The sequence below is a fragment of the Salvelinus alpinus genome, chromosome 34, assembly GCF_045679555.1.
Source record: "Salvelinus alpinus chromosome 34, SLU_Salpinus.1, whole genome shotgun sequence".
Taxonomy (NCBI): domain Eukaryota; kingdom Metazoa; phylum Chordata; class Actinopteri; order Salmoniformes; family Salmonidae; genus Salvelinus; species Salvelinus alpinus.
Genome location: NC_092119.1, coordinates 1205213 through 1219672, shown reverse-complemented (window position 1 = coordinate 1219672; position 14460 = coordinate 1205213). Strand labels below are relative to the sequence as shown.

The window sequence follows — 14460 nt, the reverse complement described above, 5'->3', positions numbered from 1 at the left end:
ATGACTAGAAACGATTCGGTTGACCGTTTTTATGTGTGGATTAATTGTCGGAGTAGAGGACCTTGTGCATTTCAGGTAAAATAACAACCTAATGTTTATATCCCAGGACAAATTAGCTAGCAACAGCAAGCTAGCTAAATAGGACAAATTAGCTAGCAACAGCAAGCTAACTAGCTAAATTGCCATAAATGTTCAATGCTTTTCGACCTGTCCCCAAATTAATGTCATTGGTTCATAGTTTGTTTTGATATTTTAACCTGCGTGTCGTGATCGTGTAACAGTATAACTTTAGTCCGTCCCCTCGCCCAGACCCGGGCGCGAACCAGGGACCCTCTGCACACATCAACAACAGTCACCCACGAAGCATCGTTACCCATCGCTCCACAAAAGCCACGGCTCTTGCAGAGCAAGGGGAACCACTACTTTAAGGTCTCAGAGCAAGTGACGTCACCGATTGAAACGCTATTAGCGCGCACCACCGCTAACTAGCTAGCCATTTCACATCGGTTACAATCACGTTTGGTGTAGGGGGACAAAATACATTTATGCACGATGGCGCAGCCGGTTTGGTTTCCGTAGTGAACATTTACATATGTTTTTTTTTATTTTTTTATTTACTGCTCCAACGTGGGAATTGAACCCACAACCCTCGCGTTTCAAGCGCCATGTTCTACCAACTGAGCCACACGGGGCCACTACAGGACTGCTGTTTGATAGCACAGACTTGAATATGTTCCAGGATTTATCCAATAACATTGAGGAGTGTACCACGTCAGTCACCAGATTCATTAATAAGTGCATCGATGACGTCGTCCCCACAGTGACCATACGTAAGAAACAGAAGCCATGGATTTACAGGCAACATCCGTACTGAGCTAAAGGCTAGAGCTGCCTCTTTCAAGCAGCGAGACGCTTATAAGAAATCCCCCTACGACCTCTGACGAGCTATCAAACAGGCAAAGCATCAATACAGGACTAAGAACGACTGCATCAGCTGCATCATCGAGAGCATCCTGACTGGTTGCATTACTGCCTGCTATGGCAACTGCTCGGCATCCGACCGTAAGGCGCTACAGAGGGTAGTGCGTACAGCCTAGTACATCACTGGGGCCAAGGTTCCTGCCATCCAGGACCTATATATTAGGCGGTGTCAGAGGAAGGCCCAAAAAATGGTCAAAGACTCAAGTCACCCAAGTCATAGACTATTCTCTCTGCTACTGCACGGCACTGAAGCGCCAAGTCTAGGTCCTAAAGGCTCCTCAACAGCTTCTACCCCCAAGCCATAAGACTGATGAACACCTAATCAAATGGCCACCTGGACTATTTACATCTACTGAAATTGCATCCCAAATTAAAGTAACAGACACATCTCAACATCAACTGTTCAGAGGAGACTGTGTGAATCAGGCCTTCATGGTCAAATTGCTGCAAAGAAACCACTACTAAAGGACACCAATAAGAAGATGAGACTTGCTTGGGTCAAAAAACCCGAGCAATGGACATCAGACCAGTGGAAAGTTGTCCTTTGGTCTGGAGTCCAAATTGTAGATTTTTGGTTCCAACCCGTCGTGTCTTTGTGAGACGCAGTGTGGGTGAACGGATGATCTCTGCATGTGTATTTCCCACCGTAAAGTATTGTTGTGATTTGACTTTCATTCATCTGAATATTTAATCCACTAACTGTGTTTAATTGTTACCCAATTAAATTAAAAATGTAACAATTAAGTCAACAATTAATAAATCACATACCAATTAACTCATTAGGAATTTGGGGCACCACAGAAGAAGTTGTTTAACGAGTTACCATCTCCCGAATTAAACTCTAATGATATATGTTATATATCAATAACAGCCACTTATTAATCATTACCTCATATCAGTCTCATTCTGAACAGTCGTAATCCTCTTGGATCTGCAAGAACCCCAACCTTTGCTCATCATTCAGGACAGTACTACACAAATTGATTTAATTATTTATTTACTAACTAAATAATAACACAGAATACACATACACACTTACATGAGACAAAAGTCCCTAGTGGACTGACATGATATGATGGCTTGTTACACAGAGATGGAGAAGGGGGTGGGGAAAATAGAGAAAAAGGGACATTTATTGTGGATACATTCTAGGACTGTCTTCACATTAATCATATACCTTGCACACGAACCGTCGCTGGTTTGGTTAAGAAATAATATATGTACGTAAATAATAATTTACGTGTTAAATGTCTTCCTTAGTCATGCATCTCCGTTGGACCCAGGCCTCCGTGAAAAGGGTTCTGTTGGGCCTTCTCACAAATTAAGTGTAAGGCTCTGATTGTCCACCAGAGGTCACAATGTCCTTCTTTTTTTAGTTGTAGGTGGCTTCAATGCCTTGTCCTGTAGCCTTTAACACCATCCTGTTAATTCGAAAGTTCATTCTTTAGATGTTAAGAGTTTTTGGCTGACAAAAGTCTCTCTCTTAAAGACATTCCGATTCCAATACTGAAGGGTAGAGAGAGAAAGTTAACCCCCACTAGAGATTTACAGCAGGGTGTGAAGGGTGACCATCCAGCAGCTCGCCCTCTATTCTCTGTGGGAGAGAGAGAGACCTGGTTACTGTCTCCCCCCATCAGTCTGATCTGCCCATTCTGATCCTCACAGGAAAGTCATGACAGCACGTAGGAGGAGGTGTTATGGTGTGGGGGTGCTTTGTCTGTGATTTATTTAGAATTCAAGACACACTTAACCAGCATGGCTACAACAGCATTCTGCAACAATACGCCATCACATGTGGTTTGGGCTTAGTGGGACTATCATTTGGTTTTCAACAGGACAATGACCCAACACACCTCCAGGCTGTGTAAGGGCTATTTGACCAAGAAGGAGAGTGATGGAGTGCTGCATCAGATGACCTGGTCTCCACAATCACCCGACTTCAACCCAATTGAGATGGTTTGGGATTAGTCGGACCGCAGAGTGAAGGAAAAGCAACGAACAAGTGCTCAGCATATGTGGGAATTCCTTCAAGACTGTTGAAAAAGCATTCCAGGTGAAGCTGGTTGAGAGAATGCTAAGATTGTGCAAATCTGTCATCAAGGCAAAGGGTGGCTACTTTGAAGAATCTCAAATATGAAATATATTTTGATTTGTTTAACACTTTTTTGGTTACTACATGACTCCATGTGTTATTTCATAGTGTTGATGTCTTCACTATTATTCTACAATGTAGAAATAGTAAAAATAAAGAAAAACCCCTGGAATAAGTAGGTGTTCTAAAACTTTTGACCGGTAGTGTGTGTATATACAGTTGCAGTCGGAAGTTTACATACACCTTAGCCAAATACATTTAAACTCAGTTTTTCACAATTCCTGACATTTAATCCCAGTAAAAATCCCTGTTTTAGGTCATGTAAGATCACCACTTTATTTAAGAATGTGAAATGTCAGAATAATAGTAGAGAGAATGATTTATTTCAGCTTTTATTTCTTTCATCACATTCCCAGTGGGTCAGAAGTTTACATACACTCAATTAGTATTTGGTAGCATTGCCTTTAAATTGTATAACTTGGGTCAAACGTTTCAGGTAGCCTTCCACAAGCTGACCACAATAAGTTGGGTGAATTTTGGCCCATTCCTCCTGACAGAGCTGGTGTAACTGAGTCAGGTTTGTAGAACTCCTTGATCGCACACGCTTTTTCAGTTCTGCCCACAAATTTTCTATGGGATTGAGGTCAGGGCTTTGTGATGGCCACTCCAATACCTTGACTTTGTTGTCCTTAAGCCATTTTGCCACAACTTTGGAAGTATGCTTGGGGTCAATGTCCATTTGGAAGAACCATTTGTGACCAAGCTTTAACTTCCTGACTTATGTCTTGAGATGTTGCTTCAATATATCCGCAATTTTCTTCCTCATGTTGCCATTTATTTTGTGAAGTGCACCATTCCCTCCTGCAGCAAAGCATCCACACAACATGATGCTGCCACCCCCGTGCTTCACAGTTGGGATGGTGTTCTTCGGCTTGCAAGCGAGCAAGCATGCAAGCATCCTTTTTCCTCCAAACATAACGATGGTCATTATGGCCAAACAGTTCTATTTTTGTTTCATCATACCAGAGGACATTTCTCCAAAAAGTACGATATTTGTCCCCATGTGCAGTTGCAAACCGTAGTCTGGCTTTTTTTAATGGCGGTTTTGGAGCAGTGGCTTCTTCCTTGCTGAGCGGCCTTTCTGGTTATGTCGATATACGACTTGTTTTACTGTGAAAATACTTTTGTACCGGTTTCCTCCAGCATCTTCACAAGGTCCTTTGCTGTTGTTCTGGGATTGATTTGCACTTTTCGCACCAAAGTACGTTCATCTCTAGGAGACAGAATGCGTCTCCTTCCTGAGCGGTATGACGGCTGCGTGGTCCCATGGTGTTTATACTTGTGTACTATTGTTTGTACAGATGAACGTGGTACCTTCAGGGGTTTGGAAATTGCTCCCGAGGATGAACCAGACTTGTGGAGATCTGCAATTTTTTTCTGAGTTCTTGGCTGATTTCTTTAGATTTTCACATGATGTCAAGCAAAGAGGCACTGAGTTTGAAGGTAGGCCTTGAAATACATCCACAGGTACACCTCCAATTGACTCAAATAATGTCAATTAGCCTATCAGAAGGTTCTAAAGCCATGACATCATTTTCTGGAATTTTCCAAGCTGTTTAAAGGCACAGTCAACTTAGTGTATGTAAACTTCTGACCCACTGGAATTGTGATACAGTGAATGATAAGTGAAATAATCTGTCTGTAAACAATTATTGGAAAAATTACTTGTGTCATGTGCAAAGTAGATGTCCTAACCGACTTGCCAAAATTATAGTTGTTAACAAGAAATGTGTGGAGTGGTTGAATAACAAGTTTTAATGACTCCAACCTAAGTGTATGTAAAGTTCTGACTTCAACTAATATATATATATATAATATTTTTTATCTTTGTGTAACGGATGTGAAATGGCTAACTAGTTAGCGGTGGTGCGCGCTAATAGCCTTTCAAATCGGTGACGTCACTTGCTCTGAGACCTTGAAGTAGTGGTTCCCCTTATCTTTGGAAAAGGATCCGTAAGTAAGCATTTCACTGTTAAAAGGCGCCACATTGTCAAACCATCTGCATTGGCCGTGCAGCATTTAGTGATATGGCCTCTGCAATCATACTTCTGGTGCTTTACGACGCAGCGCAGAGCTGTTGTCAAGTAAGTGAGTTTGTGTTTATACAGGACCTCCCGCCCCCACCTTACAATAAACCAATCGTGTCAATGCTGGGCGATATGGAGCCCTCCGCATTGTTCCAAAATTTGGGAGGCGCACATGGATGCGTTACAGAGCTCAATTTGGCCTCTGCATTCCCCCGGAGGTTCCGCAATTGCGTCACACTCGCCATACAGAGCCTCCAACCACATTTTCGGATCAAGCTTAAAATTGGATTTTATTCAACACCCGTTGATTAAAAAAGCATGTGACAAATAACATTTGATTTGAAAGGCCTCATGAATACATAAAATAACACAATCAAAAACATGTTGTTTCCACCACCATCAATTTATTCAATCTTTTTAGCTTAAAATTGTTCTGGAAAGAATTGGAATAAAAACAATGAAATAATTACAAAATGGAAAATTAAAAACTTGATCAGATAACAGATCACATTCACAGGCTTGATAAAAAAAAAGAAGAAAAAGTGTGGCAGATGAGAGTGAGAGACATTGTATTCCCTATACGGTGCACTGCTTTTAACCAGAGCCCTGGTAGTATAGCTACAGTATAGATAGAATAGGGTTTCCATTTGTGACACACAAACAGATCAATCTCTCGTTCTACTGCAAACCGCTGGATTCAGAACCACAGTTCTGTCCTTTTGTCACAGATAAGGCTGCAGGAGGATTCCTGCATTTCCTGTTTCGTTTTCCAACCAGGATTTCTGGACACCCCGGGAGATTTAGGGGAAAGTTACTGGAATTTTGCAACCCTCTGTGGAAGAGGAGCCACAGAATATCCATTACTATAGCTAGATCTATGACTGACCCATCCATACATTACCCACAGCCATGACCTGTGGTCCATCATTCATCACTGTGGTCAAATACATTACCCACAGCCATGACCTGTGGTCAAATTATCAACTACTAACAGTGCTTGTGCAAATAAAAATGGGAGATCTGTCAATCAATCATTTTCATTGAAAAATATAATTTAAGGAGAAAAATTAGGAGATGACACTGTCCAAAGTGTTAAAATACAAAAGAACAAATATTACCAGAAAAATAAAACAATGACAATGAAGACAGAGGAAGTTGAATGTAGTTAAGTACTCATGAGTACTATCGAGTACTAACAAGGGCTATCGAGTACTAACAATGACCATTGAGTACTAACAAGTACTCATGAGTACTATCGAGTACTAACAAGGGCTATCGAGTACTAACAAGGACCATTGAGTACTAACAATGACCATTGAGTACTAACAATGACCATTGAGTACTAACAAGTACTATCGAGTACTAACAAGGACCATTGCGTACTAACAATGACCATTGAGTACTATCGAGTACTAACAAGGGCTATCGAGTACTAACAAGGACCATTGAGTACTAACAAGGACCATTGAGTACTAACAAGGACCATTGAGTACTAACAAGGACCATTGAGTACTAACAAGTACTCATGAGTACTAACAAAGGCTATCGAGTACTAACAAGGGCTATCGAGTACTAACAAGGACCATTGAGTACTAACAAGTACTATATGAGTCCTATCGAGTACTAGACAAGTACTATTGTAGTAAGGAGACTTGAGAGAGCAGAGCTGCAGTAAGCAGAGGCCAGCTGGGGTGTAAATTCATTAGTGGAACATCGTACCAAACGCTTCGAAACGGAAAAAAGTTTTGCAAATCGAAAAAATGAGTTTCTATTGGACAAATTCAGGTAGGTCCCACCCAGTTTCCCCATACCGTTTTGTTCCCAGTGAACACACACTTGGATAGCCCCTCTACTATCACCACAACCGCTTCTGCCCACTGGCTCCACATTAAATGGTTGCTGCAATGAGGCTGGCTTATTTACAGTGAGATGCACATCAACGACAATAAGACAGAATCATTTTTTTAAAGAAGTAAAACAGCTGTCCCTTCAAAACAAACACATTTCTTCTCTTTCCATCGTCATAGAAATCAGACTACTGCCGTGAGCTGTGTTGCTGTGTATATTTTTATATTCTTAACAGATTTGATGTTATGTATAATATAATTGCTTGTATACACGTTACACATCCACTCATTCTCATTGTAGCTAGCTATCCTCTGTGCCTTTGGCAAAGATTACCATACAACTCTTCTGTTAAAATTTCCAAAGCGATTTTTTAAATATACCTTAAATGCATAAAAATAAAGATTTTGGCATTTTCTCACTTCTGATTTTGAAGTTTTATATGAGAATCTCTGGTCTGGAAGCTCAGTTCTCTTCCAGTGCTGCAGTCCTTCTGCCTGCCAGGTGGTCGGGAGAGCAAATCATACTCCAGCCACCTGGGGGCGCTGTGAGCTGGACCAGGAGAGGGAGGCAGGGGGGTAGGAACCCCTAGTACAGTCATTATGGTCTCTCCAGAGCTGCGAGGGCTAGTTGGGTCTGAGGCTGAGGTGACTGGTTGGGGCTGACTGGGTGGCTGGTTGGGGCTGACTGGGTGACTGGTTGAGGCTGACTGGGTGACTGGTTGGGGCTGACTGGGTGACTGGTTGGGGCTGACTGGGTGACTGGTTGGGGCTGACTGGGTGACTGGTTGGGGCTGACTGGGTGGCTGGTTGGGGCTGACTGGGTGGCTGGTTGGGGCTGACTGGGTGACTGGTTGAGGCTGACTGGGTGACTGGTTGGGGCTGACTGGGTGGCTGGTTGGGGCTGACTGGGTGGCTGGTTGGGGCTGACTGGGTGACTGGTTGGGGCTGACTGGGTGACTGGTTGGGACTGACTGGGTGGCTGGTTGGGGCTGACTGGGTGGCTGGTTGGGGCTGACTGGGTGACTGGTTGGGGCTGACTGGGTGACTGGTTGGGGCTGACTGGGTGACTGGTTGGGGCTGACTGGGTGACTGGTTGGGGCTGACTGGGTGACTGGTTGGGGCTGACTGGGTGGCTGGTTGGGGCTGACTGGGTGGCTGGTTGGGGCTGACTGGGTGGCTGGTTGGGGCTGACTGGGTGGCTGGTTGGGGCTGACTGGGTGACTGGTTGGGGCTGACTGGGTGACTGGTTGGGGCTGACTGGGTGACTGGTTGGGGCTGACTGGGTGGCTGGTTGGGGCTGACTGGGTGACTGGTTGGGGCTGACTGGGTGACTGGTTGGGGCTGACTGGGTGGCTGGTTGGGGCTGACTGGGTGACTGGTTGGGGCTGACTGGGTGACTGGTTGGGGCTGACTGGGTGACTGGTTGGGGCTGACTGGGTGGCTGGTTGGGGCTGACTGGGTGGCTGGTTGGGGCTGACTGGGTGGCTGGTTGGGGCTGACTGGTTGACTGGGTGGCTGGTTGGGGCTGACTGGGTGGCTGGTTGGGGCTGACTGGGTGGCTGGTTGGGGCTGACTGGGTGGCTGGTTGGGGCTGACTGGTTGGGGCTGACTGGTTGGGGCTGACTGGGTGGCTGGTTGGGGCTGACTGGTTGACTGGGTGACTGGTTGGGGCTGACTGGGTGGCTGGTTGGGGCTGACTGGGTGGCTGGTTGGGGCTGACTGGGTGGCTGGTTGGGGCTGACTGGTTGACTGGTTGGGGCTGACTGGGTGACTGGTTGGGGCTGACTGGGTGGCTGGTTGGGGCTGACTGGGTGGCTGGTTGGGGCTGACTGGGTGGCTGGTTGGGGCTGACTGGGTGGCTGGTTGGGGCTGACTGGGTGGCTGGTTGGGGCTGACTGGTTGACTGGGTGGCTGGGTGGCTGGTTGGGGCTGACTGGGTGGCTGGTTGGGGCTGACTGGGTGGCTGGTTGGGGCTCTAGTACTCCACAGGGTTATCATGTCCACCCAAAGAAACTAAACCCACAATATAATGACATGCCTGGTAAGCAGCAGCACCTCAGTAATTCCGTCTCTCCATGACCTCCCCAACTTATAGATGCACCCATCCATTGCCTTCCTCCTCCCCAGTACTCCTCTTCCCCAGTCCTCCTCTCTCCTCTTCACTCAGGTACCCCCACTAAGCCAGACCAGGCGGATGGAGAGAGTGGCTATATCTCCTTCCCAGTCCTCCCTAGTCCTCCTCCCCAGTCCTCCCTAGTCCTCCTCCCCAGTCCTCCCTAGTCCTCCTCCTCCCCAGTTGTCCCCTTGCCCAGTCCTCCTCCTCCTCCCCAGTCCTCCTCCTCCCCCTCCCCAGTCCTCCTCCTCCTCCTCCCCAGTCCTCCTCCTCCCCAGTCCTCCTCCTCCTCCTCCCCAGTCCTCCTCCCCCTCCCCCTCCCCAGTCCTCCTCCCCCTCCCCCTCCCCAGTCCTCCTCCCCCTCCCCCTCCCCAGTCCTCCTCCCCCTCCCCAGTCCTCCTCCTCAGTCTCTAGAGCTGGATCTCAAAGGTTGTGTGGAGCTCGGAGGAGAAGGGGTTAGTGGGCGACGGCGTGGTGTGCTGGCGGGACCGACTCTCCAGGGAGGCCCACTTGGCCTCGAAGGGGTCGGCCGCGGGTTGGAGCTGCGGGGGCGGGGCCGGGGAGGACTGAGGGGGCAGGAAGGGAGGGGCCCAGCTGTCGGCTCTGCCCCCATTGAAGGCTACACTCCCATTGGGTGGCTGGAGGTGGACAGGCAGGGGCATAGAGGGCTGGTGGTGGGGGTTGTTGTAAGGATCATACTGGGGGACGGGGTACGCCTGGGGCTGGGGGGTTGAACCAAACAAATAGGCTACCATCTGAGAGGAAGTGATGCCCACCACGGGCACACTGGGGTGGGCATAGGGCAGCCCGTTGGACATTGGGTAGGCAGGCTGGCGAGGGGGCAGGGAGGACATGAAGGCCACAGGAGCAACAGATGGCACAGGCATGGGGGCAGAGAAGGGCTGGGTTGGGATGGTGGACAAGGCTGGGGGGTTGGGGGTGAGGAACTGTTGGAAGGGGGGTGTGGACGCGGGCTGCAGAGCGCAGATAGACTTGGTGACCTCCTCGAGCCAGCGGTCAGCCTCTGACGGCGTGCGGCGGTGGGATAGGTGCGATGGGGACGCCGTGGTGGAGGGTGGAGCTACAATCACTGGGGTTGTCCAATCACCTCCTGTTGGAGGAAACACCAGAGAATGGGAGTGACTAATTATCACAGAATTGTAGATATAATTGTGTGACAACAGCTATAAAGAGCATTATCAATAGATTTGATTGACGACATGACGTCGCTAACTTGCTAAACACTCTTCCCACGTCAGACCTGCTGTGGAATCCGTCAGGCTGGTTAGTGGTTCGCTATCCTGCCTTTTCTAAAACATGCAGAACAACCAGTCTGTGTTCTGGTCTGGTGTCTCAGTCCATAGAAACAGAACCAGCCTGTGTTCTGGTCTGGTGTCTCAGTCCATAGAAACAGAACCAGCCTGTGTTCTGGTCTGGTGTCTCAGTCCATAGAAACAGAACCAGCCTGTGTTCTGGTCTGGTGTCTCAGTCCATAGAAACAGAACCAGGCTGTGTTCTGGTCTGGTGTCTCAGTCCATAGAAACAGAACCAGCCTGTGTTCTGGTCTGGTGTCTCAGTCCATAGAAACAGAACCAGGCTGTGTTCTGGTCTGGTGTCTCAGTCCATAGAAACAGAACCAGCCTGTGTTCTGGTCTGGTGTCTCAGTCCATAGAAACAGAACCAGTCTGTCTGTGTTCTGGTCTGGTGTCTCAGTCCATAGATACAGAACCAGTCTGTGTTCTGGTCTGGTGTCTCAGTCCATAGATACAGAACCAGCCTGTGTTCTGGTCTGGTGTCTCAGTCCATAGAAACAGAACAACCACAGTAGTAACCAAGGCTTCTAAATCTATCCTTACCTGGGTGTGTGGAGGAAGAGGCGGAGGAGGTATGTTGCCCTGCTTGGCAGTGGGGGCTTGGGGTCTTGGCCCAGGGGTTAGTGTCTCGAGCAGGTAGTGGAGGGGGCAGTGCTGGAGAGTTAGCAGCAGCAACAGCAGCAGGAGGAAAGGCAGGACCGGTACCGTTCCCTACGGCAGAGTGAATAGCAAACAGGACAGCAGAGAGAGTAAATAGCAGTAGTACAGACAGCATGTTGTATGTAGACGTGGTAGTATTAGAGGAACAGGTGCAGCAAATGAACAACTGAAGTCTTATACAGTGCATTGGGAAAGTATTCAGACCCCTTGACTTTCTCCACATTTTGTTGCGTTACAACCTTATTCTAAAATTGATTAAATTGTTTTTCCCCTCATCAATCTACACACAATACCCCATCATGACATCACAATAACCCATAATTACATCACAATAACCCATAATGACATCACAATAACCCATAATGACATCACAATAACCCATAATGACAAAGCAAAAACAGGATTTTAGACATAAGTATTCTGACCCTTCACTCAGTACTTTGTTGAAGCAGCGATTACAGCCTCGAGTCTTCTTGGGTATGATGCTACAAGCTTGGCACACCTGTATTTGGGGAGTCCCTCCCATTCTTCTCTGTAGATCCTCTCAAGCTCTGTCAGGTTGGATGGGGAGCGTTGCTGCACTGCTATTTTCAGGTCTCTCCAGACATGGTCGATCGGGTTCAAGTCCGGGCTCTGGCTGGGCCACTCAAGGACATTCAGAGACTTGTCCTGAAGCCACTCCTGTGTTGTCTTGGCTGTGTGCTTAGGGTCGTTGTCTTGTTGGAAGGTGAACCTTCGTCACAGTCTGAGGTCCATAGCTCTCTGGAGCAGGTTTTCATGAAGGATCCCTCTGTACTTTTCTTCGTTCATCTTTCCCTCGATCCTGACTAGTCTCCCAGTCCCTGCCACTGAAAAACATCCTCACAGCATGATGCTGCCACCACCATGCTTCACCATAGGGATGGTGCCAGGTTTCCTCCAGACATGACGCTTGGCATTCCGGCCAAAGAGTTCAATCTTGGTTTCATCAGACCAGAGAATCTTGTTTCTCAAGCGGGCTGTCATGTGCCTTTTACTGAGGAGTGGCTTCCGTCTGGCCACTCTACCATAAAGGCCTGCATAGATGGCCAGCTCTAGGAAGAGTCTTGGTGGTTCCAAACTTCTTCCATTTAAGAAAGACAGGTGTGTGCCTTTCAAAACCATGTCCAATCAATTAAATTACCACAGGTGGACTCCAATCAAGTTGTAGAAACACCTCAAGGATGATCAATGGAAACAGGATGCACCTGAGCTCAATGTCGAGTCTCATAGCAAAGGGTCTGAATACTTATGTAAATAAGGTATTTCTGTTTTTATTTTTAATACATGTGCTAAAATGTAAACAGGATGCCACTATAGATCTGTCATTCTCATTGAAAGCCAGTCTAAGAAGAGGTAGATCTGTTCTATGTGTTATAGATCTGTCATTCTCATTGAAAGCCAGTCTAAGAAGCGGTAGATCTGTTCTATGTGAGTTATAGATCTGTCATTCTCATTGAAAGCCAGTCTAAGAAGCGGTAGATCTGTTCTATGTGAGGTTGGATGGGGAGCGTTGCTGCACTGCTATTTTCAGGTCTCTCCAGACATGGTCGATCGGGTTCAAGTCCGGGCTCTGGCTGGGCCACTCAAGGACATTCAGAGACTTGTCCTGAAGCCTTCCCGACCTTAAATTTAGTTTTTCCAAGTTTAGGTTTTTGTGACTTTTACATTCCGTTTTGTACACCAGCTTCAAAAATAAGAAAATATTATATTATTATAATATTTCTGGTTATTGAAAATATATTTCACAGCAGGTTTAGATAATATAATGATTCTCTACACATTGCTTGTTTTGCCACAAACTGTAATCAGGCAAATTATTAATTAATTTTAGCAACATGGAAATGGATTGGTTTCTGCATAATGGTTCCTTTAATAGAAATTAAATGCCGACATTTACGGATGGATATGAATACACTAACACACACACACACACACACACACACACTCACACAGTCTCACACAGTGTCTCACACACAGTGTCTCACACACAGTGTCTCACACACACACACACACAGTGTCTCACACACACACACACACAGTGTCTCACACACACACACAGTGTCTCACACACACACACACAGTGTCTCACAGACACAGTGTCTCACACACACACACACAGTGTCTCACAGACACAGTGTCTCACACACACACACACAGTGTCTCACAGACACTGTCTCACACACACACACAGTGTCTCACACACACACACACACACACACACAGTGTCTCACACACACACACACACACACAGTCTCACACACACACAGTAGTAGTGTAATTTTGCGTAGCAACAGTTGAATCTGTCAGTGTAGTTACCTGTCTGAGCCCCTGGGGGCGCTACAGGTGACTGTGGGGAGGAAGCTGGTCGGGGCATGGGGGCCTGGGAGAAGGGGTCTTCAGGAGGCCCACTGAAGGCTGAGGCGATCTGGGTACACAACGAGCTGATGCTGTCCCCCTCTCCCTCCATCTCCGGGACTGGACATGGAACACAAGAAAATAACATTTAAAACGTTTTACCTTACCGTATTTCACCTTACCGTATTTCACCTTACCGTATTTCACCTTACCGTATTTCACCTTACCGTATTTTCAACATACTAAGGTTGTTGTCATTTCATCCTGACTGTATTTAAATGTTTAGCTGGTTAATTAGTAACGTCAAACATAACAATAATAATGTGATAGGTGTTTTTATTTCACACAATGTTTGAATTAGAAATGGTGTTTTGTTGCATACCCCAAATCCCTGAGACACCTGCAGAGAGTTGGGGGTCACGGCCAGTATCAGGCCTCGATAATGACTTCACTGGAGCAATTAAAGTTCCTTGCTCACCCCACCGCCCCGTCGGCTCCGGGATTCAAACCAGCAACCTTTTAGGTTAATGGCCCAATGCTGTAATGTCTCGATCACACCGCCGACGTTGCGTTTTCGGTACACCAGACAAACATTAATTTCTAATGGAACGCTGCATTTGCCTTGAAGAGGTAGTTGCAGTGGGTTCGGTGTGGTTGTATGTGTTTGACAGAAATAGTAGCAGAAGGTGAATGTTGAAGCGTTGGGACACATATCCAGTAAAGGGATTACATCGTGAACAAGATGGCGCCGAAGAACATGGCTGACGTTTTACATTCTCCCAACCAATTGTGCTATTTCGTTTTTCTTTTCTTTTTTTTTTGCATTTCGTGTAACTTTTTTTTTTTTTTTACTTATTGTGTACATAATGTTGCTGCTAACGTCTCTTATGACCGAAAATAACTTCTGGACATGAGAAAAGCGATTACTCACTGCGGACTGGAAGAAATTTTTTCCTTTAACGAGTCCGACTGGAATAGGCCCAGATCCACG

At 46.6% G+C, this 14460-nt stretch overlaps 2 protein-coding genes across 3 annotated transcripts in view; both read right to left on the bottom strand.

Moving 5' to 3' along the window:
• Positions 1 to 7423: 7423 nt before the first annotated feature.
• On the bottom strand, positions 7424 to 9005 carry LOC139563473 (uncharacterized). Its single transcript, XM_071382175.1, has 2 exons — positions 8860 to 9005; positions 7424 to 8756 (listed from the first exon to the last, which is right to left on the bottom strand). The coding sequence occupies exons 1-2, from the start codon at positions 9003 to 9005 to the stop codon at positions 7424 to 7426; spliced, it is 1479 nt and encodes a 492-aa protein (XP_071238276.1).
• A 490-nt stretch (positions 9006 to 9495) lies between these two features.
• numb (NUMB endocytic adaptor protein) overlaps positions 9496 to 14460 on the bottom strand; it is a 73782-nt gene continuing 68817 nt past the window's right edge. For both annotated transcript variants that reach the window (XM_071382383.1, XM_071382384.1), the window contains 3 exons: positions 13431 to 13589; positions 10977 to 11144; positions 9496 to 10231 (listed from right to left, as the gene is read on the bottom strand). In XM_071382383.1, coding sequence (XP_071238484.1) covers positions 9531 to 10231; positions 10977 to 11144; positions 13431 to 13589 — 1028 coding nt within the window. In that variant the 3' untranslated portion in view covers positions 9496 to 9530. The remainder of the gene's footprint in view (positions 10232 to 10976; positions 11145 to 13430; positions 13590 to 14460) is intronic.